We start from the raw sequence: 26089 nt of genomic DNA on the forward strand, positions 1-26089 counted from the left end.
AATGTCTATCAACCTCTTCCAGGTTCCCTCCTGGAGCTAACTCTGAACTTGCGTCCTCTGCCACTGAGAAGAGTAAGGGGGGCAGTCCTTCATCACACATGCCCACTTGTGAATATTTTTCCCGAGGACCTCTAATTTTCATTTGAACATATGACAATCAACACACTATGACCGAGAATTCAGGTCTTCAACCACAGTTACAGGGCTTTGAATGCACCTACAACAGTTCAGTTATTCTCATTTGGAGTAATCTTGTACAATCCCATTGACAATATAAGAGAGCGCCAGCTGAACCTGCAAGTTCAGCCTTGTTCCACAGACTGGAGTGTACAGAATTGGACACTAACGTGAATATTCGTTAAAGACTGAATGCAATCACACAACATTGTTTCCTTCACAATAAAGGAAATGTCTCCAACTCCTTTGTAGCCATCAACCGTGAGGTTTGCCAGTACATTTAGCTCTCTGACTAGGTTAGTCCAAACAATTGATGATGATGCACACATTAATAAATTGAAAACAACATTTGTAAGTGCCAAACTGAACTTATTTTAAAATGCTTGTGCCAACCTTGTGCTCTCATAACGTCTTAAAGCTTTCTCCACGGCCACAACATCTTGGTAAAAACCTAATATTAGCAGCTGAGGTGGAAGCAGCCTGCTTAGTGCATTGTCCTGTTGTCTTGATGACCGTGTTGGGTGTCCTATGGAGATCCAAAGCCTTGAGGGCTCTGGCCTGCTGGTGGAGCATCCTCCATGACTCCACCCAGTGACATTAATGGGGACAGTTGCAGGGGGGATCAGGAGAGGCTTTTCACCCTCGGGGTGTCCTCAAAGGAAGCCCCTAGGGTGGCATGTGCTCATCCCTATTTCTCCCTCTGTGTCCATGAGGAGAAAGGGCACCTGGAGCGAGGCCCAAGTACCTCACCCCCTCTTGCTTAGGTATTGTTGTAGGGAGCCCATGGCTAGAGTGCAGGAATGCAAGTCAAAGCATATATAGGTGGTATGTTGGACCTGGCTCTCCATGGTGATCGCCGACCTCTTCATGCAGGATGTCATATGCTCACATGTCTGAAACATGGCAGAACTCATAGCATCCATGTACTCCTCCACTGCTCATGCAAAGCTGTGCATGACCTCTGGCTTCTCTGCCTTATGTTCCCCTACCTTTTGTTCCATCCTCAGCAGACTTCTGTGGCTGAGACCTGAAGCCCCATATCAGCAAGGGCTCAATAGGGGCCTGATCCCCAGCAATCTTCCAAGTATCAAGGGCCGTGGCTGCCGTAGCGTCTCTCAGTTCCTGGTACATGTGTGCAACATGCTCACCAGACAGTGCTCCTGAATCTAACTGTGAACCCTCCATAACCTGTGTGTGTGTAACTGTGCTGGTGGAGGTTGTGGAAAAGAAAGGCATTCTCTGCCATGGTTCCACAGGAATATAAGGGAAAGGAACAGGAGTAGATCATAAGACCTGTTGATTCTGCTCTGCCATTCAATGTGATCTTTGTGAATACCTCTAGTAAACAGCAAAAAGAACAACTTTAAAGATCAGAACACTCTATTAACATTTCCCATATCCTCACATGCCTCCTCTGCGCCAATATGCATTTGATGCAGTCTCACTCTTTTGCGTGGCCATTTCAGCCTTGCCCTAAGTGTTTACCCGGCCTCCCTCCTCTCCTGCTATTTGCAGTGCCTCTTCATTTGCAGAGATGGTGAACTTCAGGCCAGTCACTCCATCTCTGGTCCTTGTCCTCACCCTTGGGCTGTGGGCCTGCTTCTCCTGCATGACAATGTGCAGATTTAGTGACATGTCAAGTCACACTTCTGCACCATCTCCATCACACATACTGGCCTGTTAGTGACATGTTGGATCCCAGCACTTACAAAATCCAAATGGTCACATGCTTTGGTGTCAAATACCATGTGGTGTCTAGGCTGGTCATGTATTCATCCACCTGTTCTAGCTGCCACTCTCAAAGATACATTACTTGATGACCCAATGACAGATCCTTTGGAAACATGTGACTGTGTCATATACCCCAGTGGATTGGAGCAGGTTGCTGATCCTTTTTCCTGCACTGGGTTGAGGATCTTTGGTGAACCCTCTGTTCATCTGTGATCATTGTCCAGGTTGCCATGGTCAGAAGGGAGGGTCTTCTATTACCATCTGTGGGAAAGAGCAACTTGTGCCCTTCCCTGATGGCCTGCTTCAGAATCTGCAAGGGGTCACTAACCTGTAGGGCCAGCCTCTGTATAGGCCCAAACATATGTGCAGTTGAAGGAGCTTGGTAGGGGTGGGGTTGGAGGGGTGAGGGTAGGGTTTGGGGGGAACCCAGGACACAAATAAATTATAGTGAGAGGACTGAAGGAAGAGTAGTTTGAGGTGGCGGGGGGAGATGAAGGATTGCCACAAGATATTGAGTAAAGTACTGAAAGAATGGAGGTGAACTGGAAAGTTGTGGCTTAATACAGAATCCTCCTTGTCTGGCCAGGAAGCTCTACAATAGCTCAGTCGTACCTGGATTCACCAATGGACGCGCACTAATTGTAGGTGCCTCCTGTGCCTGCTGCTGGTTCTTTAAATTTTAGTTGTAATGTGCCAATTACAGACGTACACATTCTCCATTTGTCTGCGTGGATCTCACTCCCACAACCCAAAGATGTGCAGGGTAGTTGGATTGGCCACGCTAAATTGAAAAAAAAGAATTGGGTACTTTAAATTAAAAAATCCTACTGGCACAAAGTGGAAGTGGTTCTGTCATCGGGACCCGCATTCCTCTTATTAATTCTGGTTGGCACTGTCAGAGCGTCAAGGGGCACTGTGAGGGTGCCAAGAAAACTACAAAGGGGCAGGGCCTGAAGGGGGCATGGCCATAAAAGGGGGAGATTGGGGGGGCATATCAGGGGGCGGGATTGGGGGGCATGAAGGGGGGGGGTCATGAAAGGGGGCATGCATTTGGTGACTCAATAGCGGAATGTCAGTTACCTGAAGCAGGGAATGTGGGGCACGCGTGCCAATGGTTGAGGAGGGGTGCCTAATGCTAGCTAGAAGGGTCGTGGCCAGAGAGAAATCCTTTGCGAGGGCCCCGATGCCAGCGATCCTGGGGGTTGGGGTTTCTCACTCTGACATCTGGCGCTCTTTACAAATGGCGCTCCGATTTATGCAAGAGTGGGCTGGCTGGTGTCTTCGGGTCCCACACATCACTTTCTCGGTGGGTTTCATCTCAGGCTCCAAAGAAATGACTAAGTGTCGGAGAATTGCAATGGAAATTGCGTCGGAACAACTGGTGGGTTCCGCACTGGTCTTCCCGCCCGAAATAACACTTAGGCCGGGATTCTGGGTTATTAGTCCGCCCCGCTCACGCTGCTAGTGAGAATGGAGAGTTTGGCACTCAGCCAAATCTCCCATTCGCTGTTGCGGGATCAGAGAATCCCGCTGCCATGAACAGAGGAAGAATCCCGCCCTTAGTCATTTTCTGGGAGAACACCGCCCACAGTATCTCTAATAACTGGCACAGATTTTGTGCTTAGAATTCATTGCGTCATTCAGTACTCCGTGACTATTGATCTATCACGTTAAAATCTATTCCTGGGGAAAAAAGTGCACCTGTTGTTGCTGCTTTTTGTGTCCTAAATAGACAGACAGCTGTACCAGGGCAGCAACCTACGTGATTCAACATAATGAAACTCTCTAAAAATGTTGTGCCTTAATCTCCTCTGATAGATATCCTTGCAGCTATCCAATTAATCCATAAGTGTTACCATCTTATTGCACTGCATAAAGTTTCCTTTTGAAGTTCTAATTGCTGAGCCAATAGCTAGTGCTCCATGTATATAAAAGTGCCCTTAATCTTCTTTTTCTTCATAAAGTTCTGGCCAATTGATTCTTGATTTACATCCTGCTGCCCTCTCATATTTCTGATACCCTCAGGACTTGACACTTCTATATTTTTCCAATGTGTTGGTGAAATTGCCTACTTCTCAGTGCCAACTGTAATAAATATAACTTTGTTCATGCTAAGGGAAAAAGTAACAGTTAATCATGATTTAACTATAATTAATAATCTTTTCACAGAAGGAGAGTAAGGGAGGACCTTTTGCTGTCTTCCAATCCAAAGCCAAGACTCACACACAAAAAAGGGCACAGCAAAGCAACAGGTGGTTTGCTTCCCAAACATGAAGCTTTTGATGCCATGTCAGGAATGGAGGATCTATTTGGGAGCAGTGTTTGGATTTGTAAAAATAGCAATGGACAACTGAAAGTATCATTTTACTTGGATGGTATGTGATTTCCACAAATATTACGTTTAATTGTCCATATGCGCTGGTAATGTGTAAATATATATAACTAGTGATAGTGCAATATCCAAGTGGATAAGTGTCCTTATCAATGGACTATCAGTTGCACCACAGAACACAAAGCAACTAATGAAGACGAGGAAGAAAATGGTGATGCACCGAGTACAGAAAGGAAGAAACAGCAGTTGTGGTATTTGATGAGGTGCCAAGAAGTAAAAGACACAGATTTTGTATATAACAATAATCTTTATTAGTGACACAAGTAGGTTTCTTTATTAGTGTCACAAGTAGGCTTACATTAACACTGCAATGAAGTTACTGTGAAAATCCCCTAGATATAGAGTCTAATATTGATGAATCACTTGCCTCTTTGTAAACAGCACCAAAAGGTGATCTCGGTAGTATGGGTGAGTCCTCTGTGCATTCCTGACAGCTGCCTGAAATGACTGTATGGCTGATTAAAATCAGTAATTAGAGTCCATGTTTGGATTTGGAGTCTTGAGAATTAGGTGCCTGAGAGGGTTTGATTCAGTCATTCTTAAACACTTCCTGAAAGCCTGTGGTGCAAACCCTCAATGAACAGACTCAAAGAGCAGTATGTAAGAGGAACATCCACCTCCATGAAGCCAAATCCCGAGACAGTGATTTTGCTGAGTTTGCAAAGATTTTGATCCTAAAAAGCAGAGCTGACTTTTGGCTGCGATATATTTTGTGATTTCAATGGCTGAAGGAGTATTGGAAAAGATAATGGGTGGGATTCTCCATCAACCGACGGAGAATTGTGCGTCAGCCAAAACTCGAGGATGGCGCCGGGCGCCTGACGGAATGCCTTGCTAAGGTGCCTCGACAGCAGCATGAATGCATTCTATGCCGGAAGTACAGTTGTGATGAATGATATCTATATACATATGTACCTTTAATGCGTAGGCCCCTTTAAGGCCGGGTTTGGAACCCTGGGGGACTCCGCCTCTGGCTCCGCCCCCAGGAAGCTGTATATAAGGTTAAGTTCAGTAGGCAGCGTGCAGTGAGCACACTTCTCGGCAGCTGTCTGGTTTTCTGGTTATTAAAGCCTTTGTATTATCAAACTCCTCTCCTGAGTCGTAATTGAGGGTATCTCAACAGTAAACGCCATTAGCATATCATTAACGGGCAGAGACCGGTATGCTCCGGCGCTCCTGCGATGTTCCGCATCCATTAGGAGGAATTACCGATGGCGAGGTTCACTTGTGGTTTTATAAATCGGGAACCAGGTGCAGTGGCTGTTGAGGGAAAAAGCGGAAGTAGGGAATGTTCCCAGAGGCGCGACCGTGGGCTGCCGACCCTGCCACTGCTATGACTGAGCCGGGGTGAGGGGTGTAATGTTCTTGTCGGATGTCCTGATCTATATTACAAGAACACTTGTAGTTAAAGCTATAAACAATGTATTAACATTAACTGTAGGTCAGCTATACACAAAACAACAGATGGATAACAGTATGATCATGCACAAGCAACCTCTCTCTTCCAGCTCTTCAGTCAGTCTGAGGTCACCATGACTCGTACATTTACTTATATAGCAGTGAGACTCCTAGTGGTCAGTCGGTGAATTACAGAACAACAATGATATCACGACAAGGGGGGGGCATCAGCCAGGGCTGGGGTGGAGCGGGAGCGGTGACCAGGGGATGGGCCGTGGCATCGAGGTGACCCCCAGGACCGGGGTGTCCAGGCATGGAATGCCATTGCTGCAACCTGCAAAGTAACCACCTTGCTATGCACCCCACAGACCACCCACCCACCCACAGTGCCCCATAGTTGCAGACAGTGACACCGGCCATATGGGTGCACCAAAGCCCCCCAACCCCTTCCTCCACCCCATACCCTGCACCGGGTGCGCATGAGGGGGTGATGTTTTCAAACTGAAAGGGGTTCCACTCAATGAACGTGAAGCTGGTGTGTGACCAGGAAATGCACATCATGCACATCTTTGCCCGATATCCAGGCAGTGTGCACGACACCTTCATCCTGGCACACTCGCCGGTTCCCAACACCTTCAAGGCGCTCCCCCGGGTGAAGGATTGGCTCCTGGGTGACAGGGGCTTTCTGCTGGGTCGTGGCTGATGACGTCTATCCGGAGGCCACAGACAGACGCTGAGACCCATGACAATGATGCCCATGCTGAGACCAGAGGTATGATCGAGCGGTGCATCGGCATCTCAAGATGTGGTTCAGGTATATGGACCGCTCTGGATAGCGCTAGGAGGGTCCCCCACACCTTGGTGGCCTGCTGCAACCTCCACAACATCGTGCAGCAGAGAGGTGACGTGCAACACCGGGCTCACCCGTTGAGGAGGATGCAGAGGAGGGCCTGGATGGGCAGGGCGAGGAGCATAGGCAGGAGGCCTCACAATGTGTGTGCCAGGATCGATGTGCAAGGTACCCTCTAGCAGCCTCCAGGATCACCGAGTAGGGGGCTTAGCTGACGGCAGCATGAACATCCAATCCCCGCCCCGTCCCCACTCCGGCACCTGCAATCGCCTCCATGATTCCTCGTTGCCTCACAACGGGGTGAGGGCCCTAGGTTGGCAGTAACAGCGGGTCTGGTCCATGAGATGGAGAATGATGACAACCCACTCTGCGATGAGCTCTGGTGCTCTGCATCATATGAGAACGTCTGTATGCTGTCCACAGTGACATTTTACAATCTGGGTGATCCCTCCACTGTCCACCTGGGTGAATCCTGGGATGGTGGTTGAGTCAGGGCCGGACAGTGAGCGGGGACTGACCTGCGCGCCCTGGCCTGTGCCCCACTCCAACGGCTGCCCATTCCTCCCAGCGCCCCCTTTGCAGCCAGACCAGCCCTGCCCATCCCATCCTATCCTACACACACTTCTGACAGAGCACCAAGGCAGGTTGAAACATTTGTGAGCAAGTGTTTATTGTGAACAGGTGAACATGTATCTATAGGTTTGTGCACTAGCCCCTCACGCTATCCTGTGTGCTGCACCCCTGCCAATTAACTGGTGTCTAACTTTCTGGCCAAACAGGTCCCAATGCTACAACTAAGTGGATCCCCAGATGGTAGGTACATCAGCGGTGGAGGTGGTCTACTGTGATTCCCATCCTGTGACCTGGGTCCCCTTTGGCATCCATCCTCTGGAGCGACAGGGCCTACACGGCTGTCTCTCGGGTGTTCCAGGTGGCGCGGTGCCAGCCTGTTCAATCGCTGCCTTATCAGATTTGCCAGGGATGGGGAGGGTGGGGGCAGAGTCTGTAGCGCTGCTGTATTCCGGCACCTCCCTTGTGGGGTCACTGGCACGGGCCCCAACACATCCTCCTCCCTCTGGGTGCCCGATGGCCCCGGGCTACTACTTGGGATGGGAGTGCGGCCGGAGCGAGTTCCAGGGTTACTCCGCCACCTGGCACTGCAAGTCCTGGAGGCCCGCTCTCATCTCGACCCGGGTCTCAATGCTCGCGGCCATGGAGCACGGGGGGGGGGGACCACCTCCCTCTGGGACTGTGCCACGCTCCTCTGTGGCTGGCTCAGGTCGCCAATGCCCCACAGCAATGATCCGTTGTGACTGGGCCAAGCTCTGGTGCGCCGTTGCAATGTCCAGGTGGCCCTGGTACATAGCTGCCTGTGACAGGGCAGTCCTGTCCTGTGTCTCAGACACCGCTCACACAGAGTGCCCCAGGCCTTGGATATCTTGACCCGTGGCTGATACCTTCGACCCTAAGGCCTCCACTGCAGATGCAACCCATGTGGTATTAGCCTGGTTGGCATGCATGATCGGGGCCGCCTCCTTACCCTGCAGGCAACTGGACTCCTCCAACTGCATCTGCAGGCCCTGGATGGTTGGTGGCAATTCCTCATGTAGTCTCTAGCTCTGGATCTGCAGTATCGATGGGACTGCCGTTTCAAGAGCTGTCTGGACGGCAGCTAGTCCTTGGGGTCGGGCCGTCCTTTAACCGTCTGCCCCCTTGGGGGTTCCTACCTCCACCTGATGTAGAGCTGCACATGAATGGTGCACACCAGATAGTGCCCCAGGAGCCTCTTCACTAACATGAACAACCGTGCCTAGTGTCTCGGGGATGGCGGAGGGTGTTGGAGACAGTTGTGATGGGAGGTTGGTATTGTCCCCGGACTGGTGCTTCGGGGTGTTGTGGGTTGACATTAGGAGGCTCGCCTCACTGTCTGTTGCTGCCTCCTCATTGGACATGACCTGGGGTTAATGGCCAGGGGTGGGGGATATCAAAATGGCCCACATCGTCGCCAGATGAGCCTGCAAGACACAAGACATGACACATGGTTGTATCGTGGGTTGTGGTGGTGATGTGGGGGATGTGATGTGGGGGTGGTTTGGAGGTGGAGGGGTTCTGGGGTGGTGTAGGGTAGGTGGGGTGGTGGTGGTGTAGGGGTGATGGGGTGATATGAGGGTTGCGGCAGACATGTCACAGGGAAACTGTAACTCAGTGGGGACTCACGATGTCGACCTGTCCTCTCCCCAGGCCCATGGATGAGGTCCAGTGCCAGCCGCTCCACAGCAGTGAGGGACCCCAGGTCCGTAAGGCCCCCTCCAGTCTTATTTCTCTCCCTGTGGTTATGCACCGCTTTCTCCTGGTGGTGGGGGTGGTGGTGGTGGTTGGGGGGGGAGGGGGGGATAGAGAATGCACAGTGTTAGGCAGTCGGACAGGACAGCACAGGGCATGGGCAGCTGGTGGCCTTTGTGAACAGGGAAGCCGGCCATGGTATGGTTGTTGGCATTTGGTGCAGGGTAGGGAGCACGCACATTACTGGTGGGTGCGGTTCGGACGCCTTCGGGTTGGGGGGGGGAGGATTACGGGTGTGTGGAACGGGGGACCCTCGAGCTGTGAAGCAACTGTGCTAACCACTGTGCTACCGTGCTTCCCTGTTCTCCAGGCTAGGAAGGAGGCTGCCGCCTGCCGTCGTACACTGGGCCTGGGCCGGTTAGGTGGATTGGCCACGCTAAATTGCCCTTTGTTTCCAAAAATGGTTAGGTGGTGTTACTGGGTTACGGGGATAGGGTGGAGGTGTGCGCTTGGGTAGGGTGCTCTTTCCAAGGGCCGGTGCAGACTCAATGGGCCAAATGGCCTCCTCTTGCACTGTAAATTCTATGAACAGGGTGCCTCGCCTCTTCTCCACAGCGTCCATCAGGGTCTCGAGCTCCACATCTACGAACCGTGGTGTTGCTCTTCGAGCTGCCATCTTGTTGTGTGGAGTGTGTGTGTGAGGAGTGTCATGATATTTAGATCAGCATATCATGGTGCAATCAAACACACACTGATGGACATGCAGTAGGACCAACCAACACACACATAACATCGCAGCCAATCACCAGTGAGAGCACACGTACTATAAAAATAGGGGACACTACAGTTCCCGCTCATTCCAGCAGCAGCCATCTCAGAGCACCGAGCTCAGAACCTGCCACTCAGACATTAACCATGTGCTGAGTGCCTCACCCAGATAGTAATAGGACAGGGTTCACAGATTAGCTGGTAATGCACGTACCTAAGTTAGCAGTGTGCTGTTACAGTTAAGTAGTTAATAAAATTGAGTTACATCATCTCCAGCCGTGTTGGATCGTTTGTACATCAGAACACCCAACACGACATGATACCAGAAGTGGACGCAAGCCAGCGCCTGTGAGACCTACCTGCAACGTATCAGCAATCCGCCGTCCTGCCCCATGGAGAACATCAACCCACCGCCGCCGCTCCGAATCGCTGGCAATCTCGGGGTCAATTGGAAACTGTTCAAGTAGCGCCTCCAACTCTTCCTCGAGGCCACAGACAGGGAGAATGCATCGGACACCAGGAAGATTGCCCTTCATCACTCCATGGTGGGGCAACACGCCATCCACATCTATAACTCCCTTACATTTACGGACGGTGAGGACAAAACCAAATACAAGACGGTGCTCCTGAAGTTCGACAAACACTTCAGCGTTGAAGTAAACGAGAGCTTCGAGAGGTTCCTGTTCCAGCAGCGCCTGCAGGGTAAGGACGAAGCTTTCCAGTCTTATTTAACACACCTCCGCATCCTCGCGCAGTTCTGTGGCTATGGGACAACCTCTGACTCCATGATACGCAACCAGATAGTTTTCGGAGTCATGTCGGACACCCTGCGCCAGCAGCTCCTTTGGGTCAAGCAACTCACCCTGGCGACTGCCGTCGAGACCTGCGTCCTCCATGTGAACGCCACCAGCCGGTACTCACACATCCAGGCGGCCGAAATGGCGCGGCACGGGCCCCACAAGGCGGAGCGGGTCGAGACGATCAAGTACCTCCTGGGCCGCGGTCTGGAGGAGGCCGGCCATTTTGCGCGCTTTCCAAGGCCTCCCGCGCTTGTATGCGCCAAAGGAGGGGACGCTGACGCAGAGGAACGCGATGCGCAGGCACGCACTACGCAAGACCGCACCGCGCATGCGCAGTGGTGCAACGAACGCACTGACGTCACGACGTGCGGCAACTGTGGCTCCGCCCATTTAAAGCGGAAATGTCCTGCCAAAGCGCGACAATGCCTACGCTGTGGCAGGTTGGGCCACTATGCTGCCTGCTGTCGAGCAGCTCAGCCTGCCAACTCGTACCCGTTCAGGCACTTCAACCCATGTTCACCGAGTCCGATCCCGACGTCACACAGACCTGTGCCACCGAGGACAGGGAGCCCTTCCGCGTTGCTGTCATCAACAAGAATAAGCTGCCCCCAAGTCGAATGCACCAGCCGCTGTCAGTGCACAGCATTGATCCGGACGACGAGTGGTGTGCCACCTTGAAGGTCAACCGATCCCAGATCACATTCCGCCTGGACACTGGTGCCTCTGCCAATCTCCTCGCATGGTCAGCATTCCAGAACCTGAAGGTTAAACCACCTATTCTGCCATCCAACTGTCAACTCGTTGACTATAATGGCAACGTCATCCCCGCCACGGGGTCGTGCCAGCTCGAAGTGACACACAACTCACGTAAAGCCACACTACCATTCGAAATTGTGGGCTCCTCAAAGGACTCTCTGCTAGGCGCGCAGGCGTGCACTCTCTCTCTCCAGAAGGCACGTCCGATTTCCCAGATGCAGACTTTAGAGCGCAGCTCAACTCAATCCTCACGCACAACCAGGATGTTTTCGAGGGAATGGGCACACTGCCCTACACATACAAAATCCGGCTTAAACAGGATGCCACCCCGGTAGTTCACGCACCTCGCAGGGTCTCAGCACTCCTCAAGGACCGCCTCAAACAGCAGCTTCAGGACCAAGGAGTGCTTTCCCGGGTAATAGAGCCGACTCCATGGGTCAGCTCCATGGTGTACGTCAAGAAGCCTTCCGGCGGGACTTCCGGGTGCGGCTATGCAGAGCTAGGTTGCATATTCGGTAGCTCCCGCTTGGAACGGACTTTTGGGCTCTTTTACAGGGCCTCCACGACATTTTTTTGACCTATCCCGGTGTGGGAAGAAGACTGCAACATTCCCCTGATAGTGTCCCCCAGGAATGGTATGTCTTTTGGTTACCAGACCCAGCAGAAACAGTAAAAGATCTGGCTGTAACTGCAGAGGAGAGAGGGGCCTCTTCCAGCATGTCGGCAGGGGAAGGGCAAGCTTAAAGCTGCAAGCTGACTTGAGGGCCTCTATTAAAGGTGAATTCTAGCAGCATAGGGAAAAACTGTGAAAAGATCTACCAAGGCCATTGGAGTAGCGGGGACGAGGCTTCCGGTGGCGGCCATGGAGGAGTAGGTCACGCATTCGGCCGCTCCCGTCTGGAATGGACTCTCAGACCTTTTTCAGGAGTTTCCATAGACTTTTTGGGGCAGATTGGTGAAGCGAACATTGCCAGAAGGATTCCCTCTCGATACTTCCGGTTGCGGCTATGCGGAGCTAAGTCGCACATTCGGCGGCTCCCGCAAAAACGGACTTTTGGGCTCTTTTCAGGGCCCCCAAGGGCACTTTCTCAACGTTTCCCGGTGTGGGAAGGAGTTAATAATAGCTCCCCGTCAGTATATGGCTTTAACTAGGAGCGGGGCAACAAAAAAGGTGGTGGTGGACCAGAAGAAGGGAGGGAAGAAGGACAAAATGGCGGCGGGCGGAGACCAGGCAGCGTGGAGGCAGTGGGCAGAGGAGCAACAGGAGGGTATCCAGCGCTGCCTCAGAGAGATTAAAACGGACCTGCAAGAGCCGATGAAGGCTTCTATTGATAAGCTGCTGGAGACACAGACGGCCTAGGGGGTGGCGATCCGAGAGGGTCGACAAAGATCTCTGACAATGAGGACGAGATCCTAGGCCTGGCGGTAAAGGTGGAGGCGCACGAGGCGCTCCACAAGAAATGGCAGGAGCGGATCGAGGAGATGGAGAATCGGTCGAGACGGAAGAATCTGCGGATTCTGGGCCTCCCGAAGGGGCTGGAGGGGCCGGACGTGGGAGCCTATGTGGTCACCATGTTGAACTCGCTGATGGGAGCGGGGTCCTTCCAGGGGCCCCTAGAGCTAGAAGGGGCCCATAGAGTGTGGGCGAGGAGGCCCAAGGCTAACGAGCCTCCGCGGGCGGTGCTGGTGCGGTTCCATCGGTTCGTCGATCGGGAGTGTGTGCTCAGGTGGGCCAAGAAGGAGAGGAGCAGCAGGTGGGAGAACGTGGAGGTTCGGATATATCAGAACTGGAGTGCGGAGGTGGCGAAGAGGAGGGCCGGGTACAATCGAGCGAAGGCGGTGCTGCACAGGAAGGGGGTGAAGTTTGGCATGTTGCAGCCGGCGCGACTGTGGGTTACCTACAAGGACCGTCACCATTATATTGAGTCTCTGGAGGAGGCGTGGGCCTTTGTTCAGGCCGAGAAGCTAGACACAGACTGAGGGTCGGGATGGGCGATTGGGGACTGCGGTGGATATGTTATGCCTATTTTTGGTTCGGGGGGGGGGGGGGGGGGTGCCTTTGCATTGTTTTGGGTTTCTTTTTCTCTTTGATTTTCTCTTTCGGGTTGGGGAGGGTGGATGGTGCGGGTTGGGCTCTGTTTTGGTTGGTGGTGGGGCCTAGTAGGTGGAGAGCGCGGGATTTTTTCCCGCGCCGAAGACTGGGGGGGGGGGGGGGCCGGGGAGGGGAAGCGAGGATTGTTTCCAGCGCTTAGAACGGAGGGGGAGGGGGAGCGCCTGTGGATGGGGAGCGGGAGAGGAGGGTGTGCCACACAATGGGAGGAGTCGAAGGGGAGGCAGGAGTGGCCGTGGTCAGCAGGAGTCAGCTGACTTGCGGAAGTGCAATGGGGGGGGTAAACCAGCTAGGATGGGTCTTAGCCGGGGGAGGGGGGGGTGGGGATCGAGTTGCTGCTGCTAAGGTCAAGGAGGAACTGGAACGAGTGGGGGGGGGTCGAGACGGGGGTATGCCGCTGTGCGGAACGGGCGCGTGGCTGGCCGAGGAGGGGTCATGGCTAATCGGCGGGGGAGAGGGGGGCGGGTAGCCCCTTGATCCGGCTGATAACCTGGAATGTAAGGGGACTGAATGGGCCGGTTAAGCAGGCCCGCGTGTTCGCGCACCTGAAGGGGCTCAAGGCGGATGTGGTTATGCTCCAGCAGACACACCTGAAGGTGGCAGACCAGGTAAGACTGAGGAAAGGAGCGGTAGGTCAGGTGTTTCACTCGGGGCTGGATGCCAAAAATCGAGGGGTGGCAATCTTGGTGGGAAAGAACGTGTCATTCGAGGCGTTGAGCATTGTGGCAGATAATGGCGGTAGGTACATAATGGTAAGTGGTAAGTTACCAGAGAGAGAGGGTGGTACTGGTCAATGTGTATGCTCCGAACTGGGACGATGCGGGTTTCATGCGGCGTATGTTGGGTCGGATCCCAGACTTGGAAATGGGGGGCCTGATAATGGGGGGAGACTTTAACACAATGTTGGATCCGGCACTGGATCGCTCCAGGTCTAGGACGGGTAGGAAGACGGCGGCGGCTAGAGTGTTGAGGGGATTTATGGACCAAGTGGGAGGGGTGGACCCTTGGAGATTTGCAAGGTCGGGGGCTAGGGAATTTTCATTCTTCTCACATGTCCATAAGGCTTATTCTCGAATCGACTTTTTCATTTTGAGTAGGGCGCTGATAGCGAGAGTAGAGGATACCGAGTATTCGGCAATAGCCATTTCGGACCACGCCCCGCATTGGGTGGACTTGGAGATGGGGGAGGAGAGGGACCAGCGCCCGCTGTGGTGCTTGGAGGTGGGGCTGTTGGCGGACAAGGAGGTGAGCGAGCGGGTCCGAGGAAGTATAGAGAGGTACTTGGAGACCAACGACAATGGGGAGGTCCGAGTGGGGATGGTATGGGAGGCACTGAAGGCGGTGGTGAGGGGAGAGCTGATCTCCATCAGGGCCCACAAGGAGCGGAGGGAGAGGGAGAGGCTGGAGGGGGAGATGGTGAGGGTAGACAGGAGGTATGCAGAAGAGCCTGAGGAAGGATTGTTGAGGAAGAGGCGCAGCCTCCAGGCCGAATTCGACCTGGTGACCACCAGGAATACGGAGGTGCAGTGGAGGAAGGCCCTGGGGGCGGTCTACGAGTATGGGGAAAAGGCAAGCCGGATGCTGGCGCATCAGCTTCGGAAGCGGGACGCAGCTAGGGAGATCGGGGGAGTTAAGGACAGGGGAGAGAGCGTGGTGCGGAGTGGGGTTGGCATCAATGGGGTCTTCAGGGTCTTCTACGAGGAATTGTACCGATCCGAGCCCCCACGGGAGGAGGGAGGGATGGGCCGTTTCCTGGACCAATTGAGGTTTCCAAAGGTGGAAGAGGGACTGGTGGCGGGACTGGGGGCCCCGATTGGGCTGGAGGAGCTGATCAAAGGGATAGGAAGCATGCAGGCGGGGAAGGCACCGGGCCCGGACGGTTTCCCGGTCCAGTTCAATAAAAAATATATGGACCTGTTGGGCCCGCTGTTAGTTAGGACCTTTAATGAGGCAAGGGAGGGGGGGGGGGGCTTTACCCCCGACGATGTCCCGGGCACTGATCTCCTAGATCCTGAAGCGGGACAAGGATCCCCTGCAATGTGGGTCTTACAGACCAATTTCCTTGCTAAATGTAGATGCCAAGGTGCTGGCGAAGGTCTTAGCCACGAGAATTGAGGATGGGGTGCCGCAGATCAACCATGAAGACGAGGCTGGGTTTGTGAAGGGGAGACAGTTGAACGCGAATGTGCGGAGGCTTTTGAACGTTATCATGATGCCGGCGAGGGAGGGGGAGGCAGAGATAGTGGTGGCGATGGACGCTGAGAAAGCCTTCGATAGGGTAGAGTGGGGGTACCTGTGGGAAGTGCTGAAGAGGTTCGGGTTTGGGGAGGGGTTTGTCAGGTGGGTTGGGTTGTTGTATGAGGTCCCGATGGCGAGTGTGGCCACAAATAGGAGGAGGTCCGAGTACTTTCGGTTGCACCGAGGGACGAGACAGGGGTGTCCCCTGTCCCCCCTGCTCTCCGCACTGGCGATTCAAACCCCTGGCTGTGGCACTGAGAGAGTTGAGGAACTGGAGGGGGTTGGTGCGGGGTGGGGAGGAGCATAGGGTGTCGCTTTATGCGGACGACCTGCTGCTGTATGTGGCAGACCCGGTGGGAGGAATGCCAGAGGTAATGAGGATCCTTAGGGAATTCGGGGACTTTTCGGGGTACAAGCTCAATATGGGGAAGAGCGAGCTGTTCGTAGTTCAGCTAGGGGATCAGGAGAGGGGGATTGGCGAGCTCCCACTAAAAAGGGCGGAGAGGAGCTTCAGATGTTTGGGGGTCCAGGTGGCCAGGAGCTGGGGGGCCCTGCATAGGCTTAACTTTACAAGGCTGGTGGAGCAAATGGAGGAGGAGTTCAAGAGGTGGGACGCGTTGCCGCTGTCCTTGGCGGGTAGGTTGCAGTCAATCAAAATGACGGTGCTCCCAAGGTTTTTGTTCCTGTTCCAGTGCCTCCCCGTGTTTATCCCGAAGGCTTTTTTCAGGCGCGTTAACAGGAGTCTAATGGGGTTTGTGTGGGCGCGAGGGACTCCGAGGGTGAGAAGGGTGTTCCTGGAGCGGAGTAGAGATAGGGGGGGTGCTGGCGCTGTCCAACCTCTGTGGGTACTACTGGGCCGCCAATGCGACGATGGTATGCAAGTGGGTGATGGAGGGGGAGGGCCTCTGCATGGAAGAGGCTGGAGACGGCGTCCTGTGTGGGTACGAATCTGGGGGCGCTGGCAACGGCGCCGCTGCCGCTCCCTCCAAGGAGGTATACCACGAGCCCGGTGGTGGTGGCGGCCCTCAAAATTTGTGGGCAGTGACGCCGGCATAGGGGGGAAGTTGGGTCCTCGGCGTGGACCCCATTACGGGGTAACCACCGGTTCGCCCCAGGAAGAACAGGTGGAGGGTTTTCGGGGTGGCACAGGGCAGGGATACGAAAGTTGGAGGACCTGTTTGTGGACGGGAAGTTCGCGAGCTTGGGTGAGCTGGAGGAGAAGTACGGGCTCCCCCCAGGGAACACCTTCAGGTACTTACAGGTAAGGGCGTTTGCCAGACGGCAGGTGGTGGAATTCCCGCGGCTACTGCCACACACAGTACAGGACAGGGTGCTCTCGGGGGGGCGGGGGGGGGGGGGGTGTGGGAGTGGGGCAGATCTCGGAAACTTACCAGGTGATGCAGGAGGAGGAGGCCCCGGTGGTGGAGTTGAAAGGTAAGTGGGAGGAGTTGGGAGAGGAGATCGAAGAGGGGACGTGGGCAGATGCCCTAGGGAGGGTGAATTCTTCCTCTTCGTGCGTGAGGCTCAGCCTCATACAGTTTAAGGTGCTGCACAGCGCACACATGACCGGAACAAGGATGAGCCGGTTCTTTGGGGGTGAGGACAGGTGTGTTAGGTGCTCAGGGAGCCCAGCAAATCACACCCATATGTTCTGGCATGCCCAGCGCTGGAGGAATTTTGGAAGGGCGTAGCGAGGACGGTGTCGAGGGTGGTAGGATCCAGGGTCAGACCGGGCTGGGGGCTCGCAATATTTGGGGTGGCAGAGGAGCCGGGAGTGTAGGAGGCGAAAGAGGCCAGAATTCTGGCCTTTGCGTCCCTGGTAGCCCGGCGAAGGATTCTCCTTCAGTGGAAAGATGCGAGGCCCCCAAGTGTGGAATCCTGGATCAGCGATATGGCAGGGTTCATTAAATTGGAGAGGGTGAAATTTGACTTGAGAGGGTCGGTACAAGGGTTCTTTAGGCGGTGGCAACCGTTCTTAGACTTTCTGGCAGAACGATAGACATTGGTCAACGGCAGCAGCAGCTCGGGGGGGGGGGGGGGGTTTACTTTATTTTTGTTTATGTTATTTACACTGGAGGGTCTGAGGGGGTGTATACACCTGTTGTGTTAAGTCGGGGTGTTAACGTTAATTTATTATTTATGTACGGGGGGGGGCGGGGGGGTTGCTTTTTTAGATTGTGTTTTGTACTTAACCCTGTTGGGTTCTTTTTTCTTTCTAATTTTGTTATTGATATTTTATGAAAACCTTTAATAAAAATTATATTTTTAAAAAAGAAGCCTTCCGGCGAGATCCGGATCTGTATAGACCCGAAAGACTTAAATCGCAACATAATGAGGGAACACTACCCCATACCCAAATGTGAGGCGATCACGTCCGAGATGGCTTGGGCAAAAATATTCACCAAGCTTGATGCCTCAAAGGGCTTTTGGCAGATTCAATTGAATCAGTCCAGCAGGAAGCTGTGCACTTTCAACAGTCCATTTGGCAGATACTGCTACAATAGGATGCCATTTGGCATCATATCAGCCTCTGAAGTGTTCCATCGCATCATGGAACAGATGATGGAGGGCATCGAAGGGGTGTGCGTCTATGTAGACGACATCATTATTTGGTCCACCACACCGCAGGAGCACATCAGTCGCCTTCAGCGCGTCTTTAAACGGATACGTGACCAGGGCCTGCGTCTTAACTGAGCCAAATGCTCTTTTGGACAAACCGAGCTGAAGTTCCTGGGGGACCACATCTCCCGGTTGGGAGTGCGGACGGATGCCGACAAGGTGGCAGCCATCAAGGCCATGCAGAAGCCCACAGACAAGAAGACGGTGCTACGCTTTCTCAGAATGGTCAACTTCCTGGGGAAGTTCATCTCCAACCTTGCTTCCCACACTACAGCTCTCCGGCACCTTGTCAGGAAGACAACTGAATTCCAGTGGCTTCCCACCCACCAGCGTGAATGGGAGGAGCTCAAGGTCAAGCTCACCACCGCCCCGGTACTGGGGTTTTTCGATCCTGCAAGGGAGACAAAAATCTCGACTGACGCCAGCCAGTCCGGCATTGGGCGGTCCTCCTGCAACGGGATGACGCCTCATCATGGGCCCCAGTCGCCTATGTGTCACGGGTCATGACCCCCACAGAGCTGCGCTATGCGCAGATTGAAAAGGAGTGCCTAGGCCTGTTGACTGGCATTGACAAGTTCCACGACTATGTGTATGGCCTTCCCCAGTTCACCGTGGAGACTGACCATCGCCCGCTGGTTGGCATCATTCAAAAGGACCTCAATGATATGACCCCTCGCCTCCAGCGCATTCTGCTCAAACTCTGGAGGTACGACTTTCAACTTGTCTACACCCCGGGTAAGGACCTCATCATAGCAGACGCTCTGTCCAGGGTAGTCAACACGCCGTCCGACCCTGAGGGGTTCGTTTGCCAAGTCGACGCACATGTAGCCTTCACTTCTGCCAATCTGCCGGCCACTGATGCACGCCTGACCCCCATTCGACATGAGACTGCGGCCGACCCACTTCTGCAACGTGTGATGCGCCACATGACGGACGGGTGGCTCAAGGGACAATGCCCACAGTTTTATAACGTTCAGGACGACTTGGCAGTCGTTGATGGTGTCCTCCTGAAGCTGGACCGCATCGTGATCCCACACAGCATGCACCGGCTTGTTTTAAAACAACTGCACGAAGGCCATCTCGGCATTGAGAAGTGCCGGCGGAGGGCCCGGGAGGATGTGTACTGGCCGTATAAGTGAGGACATTGCTAACACTGTGCTCAATTGCCCCACCTGTCAGCGGTTTCAGCCGGCACAGCCCCGTGAGACCCTTCAGCCCCATGAGTTGGTCACGTCCCCCTGGTCGAAGGTGGGCGTGGACCTGTTCCATGCGCTCGGCAGGGACTACATCATCATCATCGACTACTTTTCCAGCTATCCAGAGGTCATACGCATGCACGACACCACGTCATCGGCTGTCATCCAGGCCTTCAAAGAGACCTTTGCTCGCCACGGCATTCCGCTCACCGTGATGTCAGACAATGGCCCCTGCTTTGCGATTCAGGAATGGTCTTCCTTCGCCAGCTCATACAACTTCACACACGTGACGTCCAGTCCTCTGCATCCTCAGTCGAATGGCAAAGCAGAAAAGGGCATCCTTATCGTTAAAAGGCTCCTCTGCAAGGCTGCTGATGCAGGATCTGACTTCTGCCTCGCCTTGCTGGCCTATCGCTCGGCCCCACTGTCCACGGGCCTATCGCCGGCCCAGTTGCTTATGGGTTGCACCCTCAGGACCACTGTGCCATCCATTCACGTCCCAGACCTCGACCATGCTCCGGTACTTCGGCGGATGCAGCAACAGCGTGAGCAACAAAAGGCGACACATGATGCTTGGGCGACTGATCTTCCTGCCCTGGCGCCTGGAGATAATGTCCGCATACACTTTCCGGAGGGCGGCTGGTCGGCAACCGCTGAGATTCTCCGACAATAGTTAATAAAATTGAGTTACACCATCTCCAGCCGTGTTGGATCGTTTGTACATCAGAACACCCAACACGACAGGGAGTGGAGTGCTTACTTGCGGCTGCATCTTGTCATCCTCTCGAGTGCCAATCCCGATCCTGGTGAATCGGACACTGTTTTTCATTGGAATTGCTCTCGTTCCACCTGGCGCCGGTGCTAGCTCATTAACGGATCCTGAATTGCTCAGGAGCGGCGACGCTTCCGTGGTCGTAGAACACCACTGATTCAGTCCCAGTGTCAGCACTTAGTCTCTGAAACGGAGAATCCAGCCCAAAGTACCTCAACATCACAGGGAAGCGGTGTGCGGAGAGACTTAAGCTGGTTGGCGGTTCCTGACTTGTATGATCTGTTGCAGCACAAATTGGAGGAAAACACTGAGGCGCACGCAGCACCACCACTGACTCCTCAAGTTCAAAGCCAAAGCCTCATTTCAGACTACAACAGGTTACTTAAGTAACATCGGCAGTTTGCCGTCCATATGGCCATTAATCAGGTGGCAGATGCCCTCTGTAAGGAGACAGAAGTACATCACCTTTCCCGCAGAGATATCGGCCTCTCCCATGGAGCCAATGTCGTTGTCATTCGACTGCATTTCTACACCCCCATTGCCCCGTGTGACAACAGTGTGAGGGAGCGTAGTGATGCTATGAAATATTCTCAAAGTGGACGCTGCACTACATCCGACGTCCATTTGTGCTAAGACTAAAGCAAGATATTGCAGATGCTAGAAATCTGAAACTAAAAAAGAGAAAATGCTAGAAACACTCTGCTCGCCAGCTGGCAGCACTTGCAGAGGGGTGAAATGGACGCGAACATTTCAGCTTGAAGTCCTTTCATCAGAACTGGAAGAAGTTAGGATGTAACAATTTAGAAGGCAGTGCAGAGACGGGGGATATAAAGGGAAGAAGGGAATGAAAAGATCTAAATATGCTACCTAAATATTGTTTGGCATTGGTTCTGATCAGCTAATGTACAGCCTTCACTTTTTCATTTGGACTCTCATCCTGTAAACACACCATTTACTAATCATATTGAAGAAATTATATTCATGCTCAGTACGATTTTTTTTCTTCCGGTTACCTGCAGACTGTGCAAACAAAGCACTTTGGATGGAATGTCCGTCCAAGAGCTGAGATCACCTCTCCACCAATGAAGTCTCCACAACTGTCACAACGAGTCCCGTACATTCGTTGGTAATCCAAGGTGCAGATGTATTCTCCATTTTTGTAGAAGAAGTTTGCTTGTGCCAAGTCGGAGCCACAAACTGTAAAACAACAATAATTATGAGACCCGATATGCTTCAGCCCACCACCTGGCTGCACCCTAAATCTCAGCATTGGTGTTATTTGAACATTTAAAATGTGAACTTGATCCAATCGGTCAGAAGCTGACGTTATCCTGTTTTACATACTATTTGATCTAATTCAACCTAAAATTACAACTGAGTAGATGATGAGGTTTAAATTTTAGATGTTAGAAAGTTAATGACTGATCTACATTTGTCTTTTCAATAAGAATAATTCAAAGAAATACAAAGAATTCATCCTTTACATTAATGAGTGAAAACGTCTGTGAGTGTGAACAATTGAAATTATGATGCTACACCACTGAAAAGATATTGGAGCATGGTCAGATACAACTCCATAATTGGAAAACCCCAAACCTTGCAATCACTGAATACCACCCACTCTTCCCTCTCAACCCCTGCACGATTGGGTTGACTACATGTCCAGACACAACCTATCCAGATCACAAACACACGCAGCTGTTGAACCACCCACCAATCTGTTGTCCCTAAATTTCCCCATGATTGGACAAGTTTCAATATCAGTAAAATGCAAAATAAAGAACTTAATATTGTAGAAGGGTGACCGTCTATGTGCAGTTTGCACGTTCTCCGCGTGCCTGTGCATGTCCTCCGAGTGCTCTGGTTTTCTCCCACAGTCCAAAGAGGTGCAGGCCAAATCGGATGGCCATGCTAAAATTGCCCCTTAGTGTCCAGGGTTACAGGGATAGGGTGGGGGAGTGGGCCTAGGTAGGATGCTCATTCAGAGGTTCTTTACAGACTCGATGGGCTGAATGGCCTCCTTCTGCACTGTAGAGATTCTATCATTCTAACACTCAAAAATGCTTTGTACTCACAAATCATCAACTTATTCTTATAAAATGCCTTTAACTTTATGAAATGTCCCAAGGCATGTCACAGGAGCATTATAAACCAAAATACGATACCACACCATGCAAGGAGACACTGGTGCGATTTGATGGGAATAGTTCTCGGTGTCATATCGGGCGCGACTTCTCAGGTGCTTCTCAGCGGCCGACCCAACAAGACCACAAACCCTATTAAAAGCACTTTGTGCCGAAAATGAACCCCCACGAGCTTCATGGTGGAACTGGTTGTCCCACCAGTTCATTTGCCGAAATTGCGCCCGGTAGTTCCCCGCTAATAAGGGCAAGCTGTTCATAAGCCATTCCTCCGAACTCACTTCCAAGCAGCACACGACGATGGCACAACGTAGACCTGCTCCACGCTTCGGGGATGCTGATCTGGCCAGGTTGCTGTTGCTGTGGATGTGAGATGGGACACCCTATTCCCCAAAGGGGGTCGGAGGACCAGCAACAGGACTGCCCACACTGCCTGGGAGGCAGTGACAGCAGAAGCAGCCGTCAGTTCGGGCAGCGTGACCAGGAAGACCGCTGTCCAAGGTTGGAAGATGACTAGCAACCTCCACCGGGCCGCAAGGGTAGGTTAACACCGGCCCCCCGACATTAGTCCCACATGCCACGCCCTGACCTCTGGCACCCCACCCCCAAAAGGTCGAGGGCTGGCATTACTCACCCTCCCCACCACGCCTGTGCCCAAGCACACCCTGGCACCCACCAGCGCAATCCCTCCATGCCAAGGAGTGGTGTCCATACATGCCACCTGCCATAGACCCCCCTGAAGAATCAAGCGTACGTCTCACTATGCCCCCTCTCTGTCACCGCAGGAGAAGTTGGTCCATAACATGCGGAAAGGGCCCAGACGGGATGTGGGGTTCTGGACATCAGACTTCTCACCCCCTATGAGGAATGGACCTTGAGATTGCGGGGTTAGCGAAGGAGAATGCGGTCACCAACAACAAGATTGGCCTGCACCGCAGAGGTGAGGATCCACTACCTCTTCACCCAGATAACCTGTCTCAAGTGAGTTGTTCATGTCAGACAGAATGTTTCATGTATTGGCAATGGAACCACATTTTGAACAGTCCGATGCACCGCTCAATGACAGCATGGGTGGCAACATGGGCCTCGTTATATTGGATCTCCGTATCGGTCTCCAGCCTCCGCACGGGTGTCATCAGCCAGTACCTCAGCCGGTACCCCTTATCCCGCTAAGAGCCAACTTGTCATCCTGGGGTGGTTCTCGAAGACGCCGGGAATCTCTGAGTTTCCAGGATATAGCTGTCATGGTCCCTGGGAAGTGTGCACACACATGCATGATCCAGAGGTTTTGGTTTCACACTAATTGAACATTCAGGGAGTGGAATCCCTTCCTGTTAATGAAAGGCACTCCTTGATGTCCTGGTATGCACAAGGCAACATTCGCGCCACCTATTACCCCTGGACCTATGGCATCCCGACAATGGCGGAGAACCTTGCTGCCTGGGCATCTTGATGGGCTTGGTCCAGCTCAAAGTTAATATAGTCGGCTACCTGGGACTATAAGGGGCTTTGGCTTGGAAAATAACACACAAGTCCCCACTCGAATCCTGGAATGAACCTGGAATTAAAGGTCAGGGCTGCGGTGTCCTTCACAGCCATCGGGTGTCCTTCTCCACGGGATGCCAAGTTCCCAAGGATATGGCAGAGATGTCGCACTGTCTCTTTGTTGAGACGGAACCTTATGTGGCACACACTGTCCATCATCTCCTCAAATGCCAAACGACACCTATGCACCTTGGGCCATTGCTGGCATCCCCTTTGGGTTCCTCCTTGGACAATCGGGTCTTCAGATGCCCTGCACATGGGCCACCGCCTCCAGCCTGCATCAATGCTGCTGCCTTCTCCGGCAATTGGCCATTTGGGGTGCAACCAACACCGTGAGGGGTGCCGTTGAGGGATCAACAGCACCATCCATCTTGGTTGCTGTATTGAATTGGAGACGGAGAGAGACTGACAATTAGTTAGGGCTTCCACCCCAGGACCCTCATATCCCCCGGATCTCCCACCACCCTTACGTGTCCCGCCTTCCGTGAACGCCATCCACCGAGCCAGTTGTACTGGAGGACCCCGCTCTCTGCACACTCACACCCGGCCACTGGAGGGGCTCCTAAACCCAAGACCCCTGCCGGGAACATTAGGGAGACCGTGCTCAGGTGGCTCCCCGTGATCCACACATTCACCCTCTGGTTGCGAGGGTATCCCCAGTGCTGAATCCCAGCTCTGGAGTGTTTGATTGTTGGCCACTGCCAATGTGGTGCTGACGCCTCCAGTAATCAGGCGAAGTGTCCAGGCCTCACAGTCTGACTGGAGTGCTCAGCAATAACACTCACCTGAGACATGGCGTGTCCCACGAGAATGCACTTGAGAATATTTTGTTTATTAAGCAGTCAACAGTAACATTGCACACATCACACTAAACGACAAGGAAATGTCACCGTTCCATATTGATACCAATACAAGGATATATCAGCTCATTTTCACAAAAAAAGAAAAACACACGGTTTCACAACTCGCAGGTTCCTCAACAGAAGAGGAGGATAAGCCTGAGAATGTGTTATCATGTCCAGACTTTGTTGTAAAAATGATCTGTCCATCAATGTGTTACTTGTTCCACATCATTCTGCGTCCAGGAGTCGCAGCTGCACAGGCCCTTCTACACGGCCCAATCTCATGGAACCAAATCCTGCCATCCACATATTTACCTGCCGCTTAAGGTGCAGTTGAACATCCTTGACTTCTAGCATGTTTAATCCAGGGTGATGTGCCTGTTACATGCAGCACTCACCACACCAGCGACAAAAGCATCAGCAATCTGTTTGGAACAACATCACGCACCAGGTCCCACACCATCTTCTTACTTCAAACCGGATTACCTTCTGGACTCATACATCCGCGGATCCAATGTTTCAGGACCCAGATATCGTCGAAAAAATTGTCCTTCTTTCCGACTACAGAAAAGGAAGGAAACAGCAACAGCAGCCTCCAGGCACCCACAGTGACCAGCAGAGGGCAAGCAGCAAATGCAGGCTGCAGCTGTGAAGTGCACTCACAACTAACAATTCTAATTCTTTATGAGCAATATTCTTCAGTCGTGCAGCCATAGACTGCTCACAGCCAAAGGGAGTTAAAGTGACCATCAGCATATAACTATGAACAGAGCTCTGACCTGGAAGTGTTTGGTAAGACAGACAGACTGTAGTTGCCCTAGTTATGGGTATGCATAATATTGGAGGATGGCCCCCCGGATGCCAAGCCACTCCCCCCCCCACCCCCAACCATCCAGCCCAGGGTCGACCCTTGATCTACAGCATCCAACCCCATGCCCAGGCCCATCTTCCCCTGAGGGATTGCTCACTCCACCCCGAGCACTGGGGCAACAGCTCCAATGCCCTGGGGCGCATGCCAGGGATTGGAAATAGCTACTCACCTCATCAGCTCCCCTCAGCAGCCATTGCGCTAGCTTCCTGTTTTTAAATAGGAGTGCTGAACGGTGCCCACGCGGCCTCTCACTGGGGGACTGGTTAATTCCCGGGAGGCCGTAAAATTGTGCTTCCGTCACATTAATGAAATGGAGATTGCTTTTACTTGGTCTCAGTTGGTGTCACATCATGTCTGAGCGGGTTTTGGAACCCGCCAATGGGGGAGGGGCGGTTAGAATGCAAACCAATTCGCGCCTGGCACGGATCCCAATTCCAGCCTCTTCCGCGATTTAACCTGCGTGCCTGGATCCGCGCCGGATGCAATGCGACCATTAAATCACGGCCATTAGGGTCAGTTTGCCAAAAACCTGGTCAAAACGGTAAGTTTTAAGGAGTGTCTGAAAGAGGAAAGTGAGGTGTAGGCAAGAGCTGAGAGCCA

At 52.9% G+C, this 26089-nt stretch overlaps 1 protein-coding gene across 6 annotated transcripts in view; it reads right to left on the reverse strand.

Moving 5' to 3' along the window:
• ablim3 (actin binding LIM protein family, member 3) overlaps positions 1-26089 on the reverse strand; it is a 514512-nt gene that overhangs the window by 267682 nt on the left and 220741 nt on the right. For all 6 annotated transcript variants that reach the window (XR_011948320.1, XR_011948319.1, XR_011948323.1 and 3 more), the window contains exon 3: positions 21104-21287. Coding sequence is in view for 1 of the 6 variants with exons in the window: in XM_072512118.1 (XP_072368219.1) it covers positions 21104-21287 (184 nt within the window). In the remaining 5 variants the exon portion in view is untranslated. The remainder of the gene's footprint in view (positions 1-21103; positions 21288-26089) is intronic.

This window comes from Scyliorhinus torazame, chromosome 7 (assembly GCF_047496885.1).
Source record: "Scyliorhinus torazame isolate Kashiwa2021f chromosome 7, sScyTor2.1, whole genome shotgun sequence".
NCBI classification, from domain to species: domain Eukaryota; kingdom Metazoa; phylum Chordata; class Chondrichthyes; order Carcharhiniformes; family Scyliorhinidae; genus Scyliorhinus; species Scyliorhinus torazame.